The 15835-nt window shown below is 44.8% G+C and overlaps 1 protein-coding gene across 1 annotated transcript in view; it reads left to right on the forward strand.

Annotated features, from left to right (window-relative positions):
- Positions 1-9041: 9041 nt before the first annotated feature.
- foxo1a (forkhead box O1 a) overlaps positions 9042-15835 on the forward strand; it is a gene marked incomplete at both ends in the record, with an annotated part of 44542 nt that continues 37748 nt past the window's right edge. Inside the window, one exon of the mRNA XM_080534152.1 lies at positions 9042-9626. Coding sequence (XP_080390278.1) covers positions 9042-9626 — 585 coding nt within the window. The remainder of the gene's footprint in view (positions 9627-15835) is intronic.

The following is a 15835-nucleotide window of genomic DNA, read 5'->3' on the forward strand; positions in this document are numbered from 1 at the left end:
TCACATATGAAGACCAGATGATCAGACTGGGTCACATATGAAGACCAGATGATCAGACTGGGTCACATATGAAGACCAGATGATCAGACTGGGTCACATATGAAGACCAGATGATCAGATTGGGTCACATATGAAGACCAGATGATCAGACTGGGTCACATATGAAGACCAGATGACCAGACTGGGTCACATATGAAGACCAGATGATCAGACTGGGTCACATATGAAGACCAGATGACCAGACTGGGTCACATATGAAGACCAGATGATCAGACTGGGTCACATATGACCAGATGACCAGACTGGGTCACATATGAAGACCAGATGACCAGACCGGGTCACAGATGACCAGACTGGATAGTTAGGATGACCCTAACCCACATAATGAAGAATTTAATGTTGGGCTCTGGTCTCTGTGGGTTTGAGCAGGCTCAAAAGAACGTGTTCCTGGAGGAGAGGGTCCAGGTGCTACAGCAGCAGAACGAGGACCTGAGGGCCCGGATAGACAAGAACCTCGCCATGTCCAGGTAGACTTCATCTAGAGTTAATTAAGCGATTTTAATTAAGCATTACGCTTAAGAGTTAATTAAGCGAGACCTCAAAACCTACTTTTACCTAGTGTTTTTTTTGTGTTTTTCTATCTTCTCTGCTCTCTGCGGGTCACATGTTGTGATAAATGCGCTATACAAATACAACTTGATTTGATTTGATTAATCATGGTGTTTCCACTCAATGCATGCCATTTTGATATCTTATAGATATAATATGATAAGACTCAGGGTTGGTTTGTTGTCCCTGGCTGTCTGAGCAGGCAGCTGTCTGAGGAGAACGCCAACCTGCAGGAGAACGTGGAGAAGGAGAGCAGTGAGAAGAAGAGGCTGAGCCGCAACAACGAGGAGCTGCTGTGGCGTCTGCAGACCGAGCTGAGCCCCCACATGTCTCCCACCTCCTCCCCCCTCCACCACACCTCCTCCGCCTCCCCCATCCACCGTTCCACCTCCTCTGGGCCTGGCTCCCCTGCCCGACCTCACTCCTCTCCTCGATGAACCTCCTCCTTCTAGACCTCCTCCTTCTAGACCTTCTCCTTATAGAACCTCCTCCTTCTAGACCTCCTCCTTCTAGAACCTCCTCCTCCTAGAACCTCCTCCTTCTAGAACCTCCTCCTTCTAGACCTCCTCCTTCTAGAACCTCCTCCTTTTAGAACCTCCTCCTTCTAGACCTCCTCCTTCTTATATATATATATATATATATATATATATATATATATATATATATATATATATATATGGATAGTGAGTTGGACTGGTGAATCGGAAGGTTGTGAGTTCAAATCCCACCTGAAACACCACCACTAGTGTGACCTTGAGTAAGACCTGGGAACACCACCACTAGTGTGTCCTTGAGTAAGACCTGGGAACACCACCACTAATGTGTCCTTGAGTAAGACCTGGGAACACCACCACTAGTGTGTCCTTGAGTAAGACCTGGGAACACCACCACTAGTGTGTCCTTGAGTAAGACCTGGGAACACCACCACTAGTGTGCCCTTGAGGAAGACCTGGGAACACCACCACTAGTGTGTCCTTGAGTAAGACCTGGGAACACCACCACTAGTGTGCCCTTGAGGAAGACCTGGGAACACCACCACTAGTGTGTCCTTGAGTAAGACCTGGGAACACCACCACTAGTGTGTCCTTGAGGAAGACCTGGGAACACCACCACTAGTGTGCCCTTGAGGAAGACCTGGGAACACCACCACTAGTGTGCCCTTGCGGAAGACCTGGGAACACCACCACTAGTGTGTCCTTGAGGAAGACCTGGGAACACCACCACTAGTGTGTCCTTGAGTAACACCTGGGAACACCACCACTAGTGGGTCCTTGAGTAACACCTGGGAACACCACCAGTAGTGTGTCCTTGAGTAACACCTGGGAACACCACCACTAGTGTGTCCTTGAGTAAGACCCTTAGCCCTCAGTTACTCCAGGGGGAATGTCCCTGTAATCTGCCATTGTAAATCGCTTTGGATTAAAAGCGTCTGCTAAATGGCACGTTCTCAATTCCTCAACCACTCTCCACCTCCAGACCTCTCTCTCCACCTCCAGACCTCTCTCTCCACCTCCAAACCTCTCTCTCCACCTCCAGACCTCTCTCTCCACCTCCAGACCTCTCTCTCCACCTCCAGACCTCTCTCTCTCTCCACCTCCAGACCTCTCTCTCTCTCCACCTCCAGACCTCTCTCTCCACCTCCAGACCTCTCTCTCCACCTCCAAACCTCTCTCTCTCTCCACCTCCAGACCTCTCTCTCCACCTCCAAACCTCTCTCTCCACCTCCAGACCTCTCTCTCCACCTCCAGACCTCTCTCTCCACCTCCAGACCTCTCTCTCCACCTCCAGACCTCTCTCCACCTCCAAACCTCTCTCTCCACCTCCAGACCTCTCTCTCTCTCCACCTCCAGACCTCTCTCTCCACCTCCAAACCTCTCTCTCTCTCCACCTCCAGACCTCTCTCTCCACCTCCAAACCTCTCTCTCCACCTCCAGACCTCTCTCTCCACCTCCAGACCTCTCTCTCCACCTCCAAACCTCTCTCTCCACCTCCAAACCTCTCTCTCCACCTCCAAACCTCTCTCTCTCTCTCCACCTCCAGACCTCTCTCTCCACCTCCAAACCTCTCTCTCCACCTCCAGACCTCTCTCTCTCTCTCCACCTCCAGACCTCTCTCTCCACCTCCAGACCTCTCTCTCCACCTCCAAACCTCTCTCTCCACCTCCAGACCTCTCTCTCCACCTCCAAACCTCTCTCTCCACCTCCAGACCTCTCTCTCCACCTCCAGACCTCTCTCTCCACCTCCAGACCTCTCTCTTTACCTCCAAACCTCTCTCTCCACCTCCAGACCTCTCTCTCCACCTCCAAACCTCTCTCTCCACCTCCAGACCTCTCTCTCCACCTCCAAACCTCTCTCTCCACCTCCAGACCTCTCTCTCCACCTCCAGACCTCTCTCTCCACCTCCAGACCTCTCTCTCCACCTCCAAACCTCTCTCTCTACCTCCAAACCTCTCTCTCCACCTCCAGACCTCTCTCTCCACCTCCAGACCTCTCTCTCCACCTCCAGACCTCTCTCTCTCTCCACCTCCAGACCTCTCTCTCCACCTCCAAACCTCTCTCTCCACCTCCAGACCTCTCTCTCCACCTCCAGACCTCTCTCTCTCTCCACCTCCAGACCTCTCTCTCCACCTCCAGACCTCTCTCTCCACCTCCAAACCTCTCTCTCCACCTCCAGACCTCTCTCTCTCCACCTCCAGACCTCTCTCTCTCTCCACCTCCAAACCTCTCTCTCCACCTCCAGACCTCTCTCTCCACCTCCAGACCCCTCTCTCCACCTCCAAACCTCTCTCATTTTAATGGTCTTTTTCCTCTCTATATATCTGGACTATAATCGATGAATTATCTTCAAGGCTTCGCTTTTAATCTCTAAGGTGGAATGTCCCTTCTCTGTAAACATGTGTACAGTATTATACGATGTATGTACAATATACGGACAGGCCAATGCACTCGCCTTTGTGACTCGATGTCCCTCTGACAACACTCCTATGTGGTCAACTCCCTCCTCCATCCATGTACTGTATATCTCTGACCTGCTGTATTGTATCACAAAGTCTGTGCTTTCTAACCACGGATCGTTTTAATATGGAGGATGTTTTCTACCCTGTTTCTAATAGTACGCTCTTTATTCTGACAAGCGTAACAGACAGATGTAGAAGAAGAAGAAGAACTGTTTGGCCATTTTGGATTTTATCAGTGACCTGAATAGCAGTGTCACGGTGCCTACTTCCTGTGTCTGTCTCTCACTGAATCATCACTTCCTCCATCGTGATTATGGATGTAGGAAACAAACAGATAAGAAACGCAACAACGAATACAAGAAGCGCCTTTGCTTTTCCTCCGTCTCTCACCAGCAGTGTCTCTCCAGGGTTAGGGTTGCCTAGGCGATACGAGGGTTAGGGTTGCCTAGGCGATACGACCACATCAAACACACTGGATCTCTCCAGGGTTAGGGTTAGGGTTGCCCCGGCGATACGAGGGTTAGGGTTGCCCAGGCGATACGACCACATCAAACACACTGGCGTCGCAAGTTAGTCAGAGAAACGTTCTGTGTGGATTTCTAATGTTAGCCCTAGATTTAGATTATTTTATGGAAAGATATAATGTCATGCTTGAAGGGTTAAATCAGGTTTAGCACTCCACTTCTATATTCTATAACTCAGTTTAATTTGGTGTGCCATACACTGCAAAATCAGTCACAAATAAATAGCTTATTGGAGGAATCCAATATGTGACACAGTCTGATCATTTGGTCCTCATGTCTGATCTGATGGAATGATCTGACTTTTCTTTAGAATAACGTGAATACATTTCCGCGTTGTTGAAAACCAACGACACATCGCTAGTCAACTAACACAGCTTGTTTTGTGAGCCTGCTAACAATGTAAAGTAGTGTTGTAGTTAACTAGGTAACAATGTAAAGTAGTGTTCTAGTTAACTAGGTAACAATGTAAAGTAATGTTCTAGTTAACTAGGTAACAATGTAAAGTAGTGTTCTAGTTAACTAGGTAACAATGTAAAGTAGTGTTCTAGTTAACTAGGTAGCAGTGGGGATTACTCACCCAATCCATTGTGTTGTTGCAGTGTTTTGGCTTGACTAGCGAGTTTGTGTTGAGATTCTCAACAACATTGAAACTTAGTTCCGTGTTCAAAAGAAAAGTCTGAACGTTTTGATTGATTGCCGACATGCGGACCAAATGATCAGACTGTGTCACATCTGTCCTCTTGTTGGGACATTCTTGTAGTGGATCTGTGACTGTCTGCTTATCTGAAGCCCTCTCCCTCCTGTCTCCCTTCTGTCCTATACTGTCATCTCACCCAGCCTGTGTCAGAATGTACCTTAGGTCAACATGCTCTCCCTAAAGATGTTTCCTCAAAGAATTAATTAATTAATTAATTGATTTTTATTTTTATTTATTTTGTCAAAGACATTTGTAACCATTAACATTGTTGCTTGCTTGTAAAAGCATGTACCGGTACTCTAAGTCTTCCAGTTGTAAATGACCTGATCTCTTTACTTTGTGTTCTGAAGAAGCTTGTTTGTGGTAAACCTGCTGAGTTCAGATAAACCTGCTGAGTTCAGGTAAACCTGCTGAGTTCAGGTAAACCTGCTGAGTTCAGACTTCCAGGGGGGTGTTGGAGTTGAGGCCTGACGTGTTTGGCTAAAAGGTTTGTGTAACTTATGAAAGGGAGTTACTCGCCCCTAAGTTACTTCATTTACGGGTGTACAAAACACATCGGTGTGATGTTCTGGTGTATAATCCTATTGTGTGAAGTTCTATGTCCCTTAAAAAGTCAACAGCATTCCCCACTGAAACAGTTAACATGTAAACTCTTGAAATGGTATTGGCCTGTACAGAATATTTTCCTTTAACACCGCTAGAAATCGCCTTGGAAGAAAGAGAACAGGAATCACTCTCTCCTGATGCTCAGAGAGTATCGTCTGTTTGTCTGACCTGCAGTACAGGTGTGTACCTACAGTACAGGTGTGTACCTACAGTACAGGTGTGTACTACAGTACAGGTGTGTACCTACAGTACAGGTGTGTACCTACAGTACAGGTGTGTACCTACGGTACAGGTGGGTCTGCTAACGTAAGCATGTGGAAGGGAAAGCTGTAAGAACATTGCAGTTGTAATAATAACAGTTGTAATAATAACAGTTGTAATAATAACAGTTGTATCATTTAGACATTGTGACGATGTTCCTTCTTTCTTCATGTTGTCTTCTTTCTCTGTCCAAGTGTACTTAGCATCTCTTTGCTTCTAATTAGCTGTTGTCATTTCTGCATAGCTTGTCTCTGTCTGTGTGTCAGACGTAGGACATCATCTGTGGCAAATCAATCGTGACTTTCGACCTTTGATTCTTAATTTGACTGTATTTGTATTTTAGGAGTGAAACACTGACAAGGAAGTGCTCAGTGGAGAAGGAGAATGTTCACCATGGAAAACCATAATATTATAATAATATAAACCATAATATTATAATAATATAAACCATAATATTATAATAATATTCTGACATTTTGTGAACTATTACCTCTTTGTCTCACATCAGAGAACAATCTCAGGTCTTTAAGGGATTCATGACTCACTAGAAAGCCAAGTAACTGCCATTATTTATTATTGATTCTACAGTTAAATTTTTAACACATCACATACAGTATATGTTTTTATTTCCTTTACACTTGCATTGTTATTCTTTATGTCTATATTGAGACACGACTTTAATCCACAGTGTGAAATTACACTATATGTACAATATCTAAAAGTATTTAAAAAGAGGATGTTGTCAGTAATGTAAAACTATAAGAACATGAGTTGGTTCAGTTAGGTAGCGTGGTGTGTAGACAGCCACCACCACCCCACCAGCACACCTGGCTGAGGGGAGCACACCTGAAACAGGTGACCTTCATAGTGACTGGTTGGTTACATAAACAGATCATTATAAATAGTATTCTGAAACTATCAGGTCCTGGAACTGCACTGGCTGCTTCTGTGTCCTGAGGACATGAACGTGTTCTCAACTACTGACTGACTGTTTGTTCGTTCCTCATCTAGAAGAAGAAGGTCTTGTATGTAGTGAATCAAAGGCCGCGTTCGTAAATTCGCCGGAGTGCACACTGGGTTCAACGTCATAATGGAACCAAGTAATTTGATTGGACTAGAGGCAGTCACGTGGACGCTCCGGCGCTCTCAGAGCGAATTTACGAACGTGGCCGATCTAAAGAGGATGGGAGTATCACATGGATGTTGATACCCTTGGTTGTACAAATGGAAGATGGTATGAAATCTTTCAACAAATCATGTTTTTGGCAATGTTAATAGACAAGCATGATGTATATTTAACTGTCTTTGCAATGTTTTGTTTTTAAAATGTTTTTGATTTTCGTTCAGAATTGTCACCATACAGTAGCTTCCCTTAGATGGTTAAAACGTTGAAATTGTGTTTAGTCCTGAGACACTAATGTCTGTACTGTATATGTTGCACTTTGGATTTAAGTATTAAAATACAATGAGAAAATAAGATTTTGTAAATCTATTGCTTTGGGACAAATAAAGAAGTATCACACTACAGATGTTCTAATAAACTGTCTCCGGGAGTCACCCCTCCTCACCCTTACTCACCCCTCCTCTCCACCCCTCCTATTCCCTCCTCTCCCCTCCTCTCCCCTCCTCACCCCTCCTCTCCCTCCTCACCCCTCCTCTCCCTCCTCACCCTTACTCTCCCCTCCTCTTCCCTTCTCACCCTTACTCTTCCCTCCTCTCCCCTCCTCTCCTCTCCACCCCTCCTCACCCCTTTTTTCCGGCCCAGTGTGATCAAAAGTAGCCTATCTGGCAACCCTGGCTGCAGTACCACAAAATGACCAGTAGATAGCAGCATAGTCCACGGGCCTCTGCTGTGTCCAGGCGCAGATCACTCCATGTCCTGGCTTAAGCCCAATTTATACTTAAACAGATAAACACCACAACAGTTTTAAACTAATGATCATCCAATAACGAGTTAGACTAGTTAGATGTCTCGTCCTCCTCTCCAGTGTCATCATAATAACAGATACAGGTCACCATTATCCTACTGAGTGATGTAGGATGTTCTTGAGTCTTTATTTGGGCCATTAGAGATGAGCAGACCTAATCCTGGTAGATAAGTATAGTAGTCCCTTAGTATATAAAACAGCATACTTCTTTATGTTCATATTTTATTAGGATAATGCCCTACTAATTAATTGATTATTATCCTAATAAAATATGAACATAAAGAAGTATGCTAGCCTGTTTTATATCATCAGCATCACGTTTCCAGGAGGACAACTAAAGGCTGAAAGTTGTCCCGCTATGAAATAACACGACTAATAGAAACTCCCCCTCGCCTGTGTTATAATAATATATTATAATAATAATATCATGTCTCCACGGTAAGGTTAGATGGGGGGGGAGGTGGGTGCGCTAGTTCAACAACAACCGGATTAAGTTTCCGTGTCAGTCAGACAAAGCAGTTCTCGGTTTAATGTTTTCAGAGAAAGACGTTTGTTTACCAGGTGTAAAAAAAGAACAAAATAGAAAAAAAGGAAAGAAATAGACAGAACATCGGTGTTTAGCTCCTAACCGGCCTGTCATTGGCGGGGTGTTGTTGTCACTCAGATGTGGGCGGGGTCAGCTGATGATGATGATGGGCTGCGTTCGTAAATCCGCTCTGACAGCGCCGGAGCGCACCCTGGGTTCAACGTTATCAAGGGACCAAGTGATTTGATTGGACAAGAGACGTTCCATGAGTGATGATCAGATTTCCAGGGCGAGTTTACGAACGCAGCCTCTAGTTCCAGTAACACTACCCTGTGTCATTTTTCAGAGAACGACATGTTTACCAGGTGTAAAAAAGGAAAGAAAAAAAAGGAAAGAAATAGAGAGAGAGAACATAGCTGTTAAATCCCCTACGACGCTTTGAGCTCAGCGCATTGTTTTTTTTTGTGGACTACCGTAATAACCCTAAATGGTTAGAAAGTGCAACTTCTCTGCCTTCAGAAACTGTTGGATTTCTTTCGATAGCGCATATAGTTCAGGAATTACGATATTTTGAAGGAACCAGATCGCAAACGCGACAGCGCTCAGACAGACAGGCAGAGAGCGGACGGGAATACCGTCGGCGTCAACAAGCTTCAACACTTCAACAAGCTGTAGCATAACTTTTATTATAACAGATAATCCGAGATAACCTGCTTTTTTTCCCCGCGGACTCAGATATTTGTCTTTTCGTTTTTATTTGTGATATTAATTACTATTAATGTCATCGTATATGAGGATTGGAAACTTTGGTCCTTTTCCATCTCTTTTCTCATTTTCTTTGACTGCGTAACAGAATCACCACCGTCCGTGTATGAGGAGTCACTTTCCTGCGCTCGGGTCTATGTGACATTTGGCTCCGTTCAGCTCCTAACCATGGCCGAAGCTGCCCGTCAACAACTAGTGGAGATCGACCCGGACTTCGAGCCCCTCTCCCGGCCCCGGTCCTGCACCTGGCCCCTGCCCCTCTCACTCCACCCCGGGGACCCCCACACCTCCGACACCCCCCTCACCTCCCCGGGGCAGCAGGAACGCGCCAACACCAACAACCCGGACTTCATCGGCAACCTCAGTCTGTTAGAAGAGACGGAAGACTACCCCGAGGAGCAGAAGAACATCACCCTGACCCCGAACATCTCGTGCAATGACTTCCAGTGTCAGGAGGACTGTGTCCACCAGCAGCAGCAGCCCCCTCCCCAGCAGCCCCCTGCCCCCCAGCTCCAGCAGGTCCCTCTGCTCTCGTCCCCCGGCGGCGGGACCACCACCTCCCAGAGGAAGAGCAGCAGCAGCTCGTCCCGTCGCAACGCCTGGGGGAACATGTCCTACGCCGACCTCATCACCAAGGCCATCGAGAGCACCGCGGAGAAGCGGCTCACCCTGTCCCAGATCTACGACTGGATGGTGAAGAGTGTGCCCTATTTCAAGGACAAGGGGGATAGTAACAGCTCTGCCGGGTGGAAGGTGAGTTGTTATAGTTAGTGGTTACACTGCCGTTGCATTGGGCTCGAGTTGTCATTTCTGAGTGTGCGTGTGTGTGTGTGTGTGTGTGTGTGTGTGTGTGTGTGTGTGTGTTTTTTTCTCACAATGAGAGAGACTTTATGCAAAAATGATGAAGTTCCCTGTGGATTGATCACTTTATTATAATCTAATAATAATGTAACACTGGCACATTGCATAATCTGACAACAACAGTGACTTTAGTCTTGGAGCCCAAAAACGTTGAAAACTAGCAGCCCCATGGTGATGAAGTCCACCACCCACCCTCCGCCAGCTGACAGACAGTGGGGTCTGGCCTCTCCTGAGGTGTGTTTCACACAGAGGAGGGTGGAGGGAGAGGAGGGATGTTATCAAGCGTGTGGAAGGTGTCTGCTTGCCTATTTTGTTTTCCCCTTGAGTTGTGTTTTCCCCTAAAGACTGTGTTCTTGTATCTCCACGTGATATGGTCATATATTATTATCATAAACACCTGTAGGAACCCTGCCCTTTGATGTCTTGATTGTTGCAAACGTCCATCAAATCAATTCATCACATATTTGTTTCCATAATGCTTCCTTTAGCCCAGAGCAGCAGCCTGGGTGTTCTCTCTGTGTAAAGAAACTATTTCTGAGAAACCACAGTCGCTCATGAGCCGTGGAAACAGTCCAGTCCAATTACCCCAAAGAGGGACCTGGCCTTACTGCTGTGGTGTGGGAGGCGGACCTGGCCTTACTGCTGTGGTGTGGGAGGAGGGACCTGGCCTTACTGCTGTGGTGTGGGAGGCGGAACCGGTCATTGTAATATTCAAAGGAGTTCAAAACAACACAAACGTCTTAGTCACGTCTGCCCAGATATGTCCGCCTCCCTCCCAGTCAACACTCTCTGTGGCGAAACCGTTTGAGCCTTTAGTCAGATTGGGAAGGATTTGGTTCCCCTGCATTCCTCTGGTCCAGGGGGTTGGGTAGTGTGTTCCAGTGTGTTGGGTGCTGTGTTCCAGGGTGTTGGGTGTTCCAGGGTGTTGTTGGGTAGTGTGTTCCAGGGGGTTGGGTAGTGTGTTCCAGGGTGTTGGGTAGTGTGTTCCAGGGTGTTGGGTGTTCCAGGGTGTTGTTGGGTAGTGTGTTCCAGGGGGTTGGGTAGTGTGTTCCAGGGTGTTGGGTGTTCCAGGGTGTTGTTGGGTAGTGTGTTCCAGGGGGTTGGGTAGTGTGTTCCAGGGTGTTGGGTAGTGTGTTCCAGGGTGTTGGCCTGTTGGGTGCTGTGTTCCAGGGTGTTGGGTGCTGTGTTCCAGGGTGTTGGGTGCTGTGTTCCAGGGTGTTGGGTGCTGTGTTCCAGGGGGTTTGGTAGTGTGTTCCAGGGGGTTTGGTAGTGTGTTCCTATTCCAGGGTGTTTGGCCTTTCAAATTCGAGGTTGATAGTTTGCGGCTTTTTTTAGAAGAGGCAGACAAACCGTGCTGCTTCCCTTGACAGAGAAGGTTTTGTGTGTCAGTCATGTGCTTTGATGTCATGATGACACACTCTCCCGTTTAACAGTAAGGGCTGCCCCCCACTGAAGAAGCCGCCTGCTGTTATAGAAATCATATCTGTAGAAATCTGTGTAAGGCATGATTCTACCAGCATGGATTTAGTGTTTGGAAAATGACTTCTAACTTTTAGAATAAGAAGCACACAAAAAAGTACACGTGTCTAATTCCTAATTGTAATTTCTGTGTTTCAGAGGTGAGAGAACTTGTAGCATTATGTAAGGATAGGCTAGTTGTAATGAGTGTTGAAAATAGCTTACAGATACAACACCATTATCTCAACTTTGACCTCTCGATATTCTCAGATAGTAGATGATTTGTTAATCACACAGTGATTCACTGTGAGGGAATAAACTAGAGATGTGCTGCTCTGAGGATGTAGACCTTATGATATTGATAGATAGTCAGATAGATATTGGTAAATAGATATTGGTAGATAGATATTGGTAGATAGATATTGGTAGATAGATATTGGTAGATAGATATTGGTCAGATAGATATTGGTAGATAGATATTGGTAGATAGATATTGGTCGATAGATATTGGTCAGATAGATATTGGTAGATACTAGATAGATATTGGTAGATAGATATTGGTAGATAGATATTGTAGATATGATATTGGTAGATATGATATTGGTAGATAGATATTGGTAGATATATATTGGTCAGATAGATATTGGTCAGATACTAGATAGGGTTAGGATTAGCCCCCCCCAAACACTAGTTGCTATGCATTGTGGGAACTCACTGTTGAGAATATGAATTGTTGAAATAGAGGGTGTGTATTGGTTGGCAGGGCAATTCATTTTAAATATTAAAGTTAATATTAATTAACTCTATGTTTTAAATGAAGCAGCATAATGTGTAATCACAGCAGCACATCCTGGGTGTATTCAGACAGATTTCGTGCTCCATTTATTCCAGATGATGAATGTTTGGTCAGGTCATGTCTCCGTCACGTTCAAACACCGTCCAGACAAAAGCTGCCGTGATTACCTGTGATTACCTGTGATTCATCGTTCACCCAATCGTACAGATATTTGTTTATAGATATTTTTAGATTTCACAATGCGAGGGGTTAATTTACCTAATTTACCTAATGTAACTACACGTCGACAGTTGACTAAATAGATTTTATTGGGGAAAGTTGGTGTCAAACTTACTGAAAAATGTCTGTCTGACAGAACGGGATAATAGATTCTAGCATAAGGTTGGCCCAGAATATCATAAGCTAAAGAAAAGTGTGTGAGTGCTGTGTCTCAGGGGTGCTGTGTCTCAGGAGGTAGAGCCGCCGTCTAATGATCGCAAGGTTGGCAGATCGGCGGTTCGAGCCCCAGCTGGCCACGTGTCGAAGTGTCCTTGGGCAAGACACTGAACCCCAAATTGCTCCCAGTGAGCGGGCCGGTGCCTTGCATGGCAGCTTGCCGCCATGTGTGTGTGAATGTGTGTGTGAATGGGTGAATGAGAGGCCGTTGTAAAGAGCTTTGGATAAAGTGCAGTCCATTTACCATTTAGAATCCCAACTTTACAACATGTTTGAATGGATGTGCCTCATCCTAAAGCTGTTTTATTAGGCAAGACTCCCCCCGCAGAGAAAGCCCTTACTGTGGGGAGACAGATGACTACACTTCAAATTAAGGCTGCCACGATTAGTCGACTAGTCACGACGACGTCGACTACCAAAATCGTCGCCGACATATTTGGTAATCGCCGTAGTCGCATGTTTTTTTTGAGCTGAAATAAGCGTTTTTTTGTTGTTTGTTTTTTGGCCTAGCACCAGGGGAGCCCCCCCTCCCAAATTTCGTTGTTTGGTACCTGTACTATCAATGACAATAAAGACCATTCATTTAATTCGATAAGCATTCGTTTTTCTTCCCTGAAGCTGCCACTGGCTAGCGTCTCCCAGTGTCTTTGATGTACATGCGCAGTGTCGGTCATCCGGGGCACACGTGACTTCCCCGGAAAAACAAACAGAGAAATGTCTTCCTGTCCTCGTACCTCTAAAGTGTGGGAGCATTTCAACCACAACGTTGAAAAAAAGAATGTAAAATGTAAAATTTGCAAAGCTGAACTCGCTTATCATGGCAGCACGTCTATGATGCGCGAGCATCTAAAAAGGAAGCACGTTGTGGCAGATGACGAGGAAGACGATGGCTCGTCTCGGTAAGCTAGTTAGCTTGTTATTGGCTAACGATATCGTTACGTTAAAAGCCTTCTTACATTATTTTACGTTGTCATCAAAGCGATACTTATCAAATAGCTAAAAATGTTGTCTTAACGTTACAGTGCTAAGAAGGCGCGTTCTACTATGAGATGAGTGAAGCAAAGCAAAACTTTTGTACTCTGTACAAGTATTTATTTTTGTTTTTGTATTCTTTTGGTTGCCTAGTGCCTAGCCTACCTCATTGTACTCAGCAGTTTGCACCCTCTACTACTCTTTACATTACATTACATGCAAGTGATGCCAGAAATAAATCTGCAAAGTTCATTAAAATATCTATTTTTGAGTGAACAATCATTTTAATTGTCTTTATTTTTAGTTAGCACATGCCTACAACAACAACTAACAACTTCAAGCTAAATTTAGAAGCTGATTTAGAAGATGATAGCTAAATAAGAGCGATTGAGTAATTGTGCGATAAGCTGTAATTTATGATCCGATTAGTCGACTAATCGTTAAAATAATCGGTGACTAGTCGACTATGAAAATAATCGTTTGTGGCAGCCCTACTTCAAATCCAAGAACAGAATTCAGCATTTCTTTGTTGTATTCAAGTTAGGGCTGCCACGTTTAGTCGACTAGTCGCGACGACGTCGATTACCAAAATCGTCGCCGACATATTTGGTAATCGACGTCGTCGCATGTTTTTTGGGAGCTGAAATAAGATTTATTTTTATTTTTATTTTTTTCGTTTTTCTTCCCTGAAGCTGCCACTGGCTAGCGTCTCCCAGTGTCTTTGATGTACATGCGCAGTGTCGGTCATCCGGGGCACACGTGACATCCCCGGAAAAACAAACAGAGAGAAATGTCTTCCCGTCCTCGTACGTCTAAAGTGTGGGAGCATTTCAACCACAACGTTGAAAAAAAGAATGGAAAATATACAATTTGCAAAGCTGAACTCGCTTATCATGGCAGCACGTCTATGATGCTCGAGCATCTCAAAAGGAAGCACGTTGTGGCAGATGACGAGGAAGACGATGGCTCATCTCGGTAAGCTAGTTAGCTTGTTATTGGCTAACGATATCGTTACGTTAAAAGCCTTCTTACATTATTTTACGTTATGTGCTGTAACGTTGTCATCAAAGCGATACTTATCAAATAGCTAAAAATGTTGTCTTAACGTTACAGTGCTAAGAAGGCGCGTTCTACTATGGAAAGCAAAAGTTTTGTACTCTGTACAAGTATTTATTTTTGTTTTTGTATTATTTTGGTTGCCTAGTGCCTAGCCTACCTCATTTTACTGAGCAGTTTGCACTCTCTACTACTCTTTACATTACATTACATGCAAGTGATGCCAGAAATAAATCTGCAAAGTTCATTAAAATATCTATTTTTGAGTGAACAATCATTTTAATTGTCTTTATTTTTAGTTAGCACATGCCTACAACAACAGCTAACAACTTCAAGCTAAATTTAGAAGATGATTTAGAAGATGATAGCTAAATAAGAGCGATTGAGTAATTGTGCGATAAGCTGTAATTTATGATCCGATTAGTCGACTAATCGTTAAAATAATCGGTGACTAGTCGACTATGAAAATAATCGTTTGTGGCAGCCCTAACAAGTGATTGTTCGTTGTTAGTGATTCCATATTCCTTGTTACATTTGCAATTCATATATTTCGTCGTGGGCTGCCACGATTAGTCGACTAGTCGCGACGACGTCGATTACCAAAATCGTCGCTGACATATTTGGTAATCGACGTCATCGCATGTTTTTTTGGAGCTGAAATAAGCGATAAGCATTCGTTTTTCTTCCCTGAAACTGCCACTGGCTAGCGTTCGCCTATCATCCATCCTCACGATGGCTTTTGCCACTTGATTGACGTACAGGTAAGCCAGTCTGAGATCTGATCTTTTCACCTTACACACGGTTCACCACGCATGCGCAGTCAACAGCGCCAACTACAAAATACAAAATACCGGCGAGACTAATTACCTAGTTAGCCTTCCAATTTCTACTATTTACTATATAATACTAAAGAAAGGGTATACAAATGAGTGGTGAAGCTGGACCAAGTAAGAAACCAATAACGTACAACTTCCATCCAGAATGGGAGGAGGACTTTTTTACACGATGTGATATTGGAAGTGCGTCTGTCTGATCTGCAAATCTACGATGGCTATTTCGAAGAAGGGAAATGTGGCAAAATAGCGAAAACGTACGGCTGCAACGATAGCTTCTTATCGCGTCAGTCACGTTCTTGTTAAACACAAGAAGTCATTCAAAGACGGCGAAATTGTGAAAAAAGCGTTTCTCGAGGCTGCAGATTGCCTTTTCGATGACAGATCCACAGTGGCTGATGACACCTTGCAAGCCTGCCTACACCTTGCAACCAGCTCCTACAGGCCTGACTACTAGAAACTAGCTGCCTCCTCCCAGTGCCAGGTCTCCCACTAAGGTAGAGAAATGCATTTATTTCCTCCTTTCAAACTAGGGAACTACCTGTTTTGTA

This window comes from Nansenia antarctica (genome assembly GCF_963989245.1).
Source record: "Nansenia antarctica genome assembly, chromosome: 1".
Lineage (NCBI taxonomy): Eukaryota > Metazoa > Chordata > Actinopteri > Argentiniformes > Microstomatidae > Nansenia > Nansenia antarctica.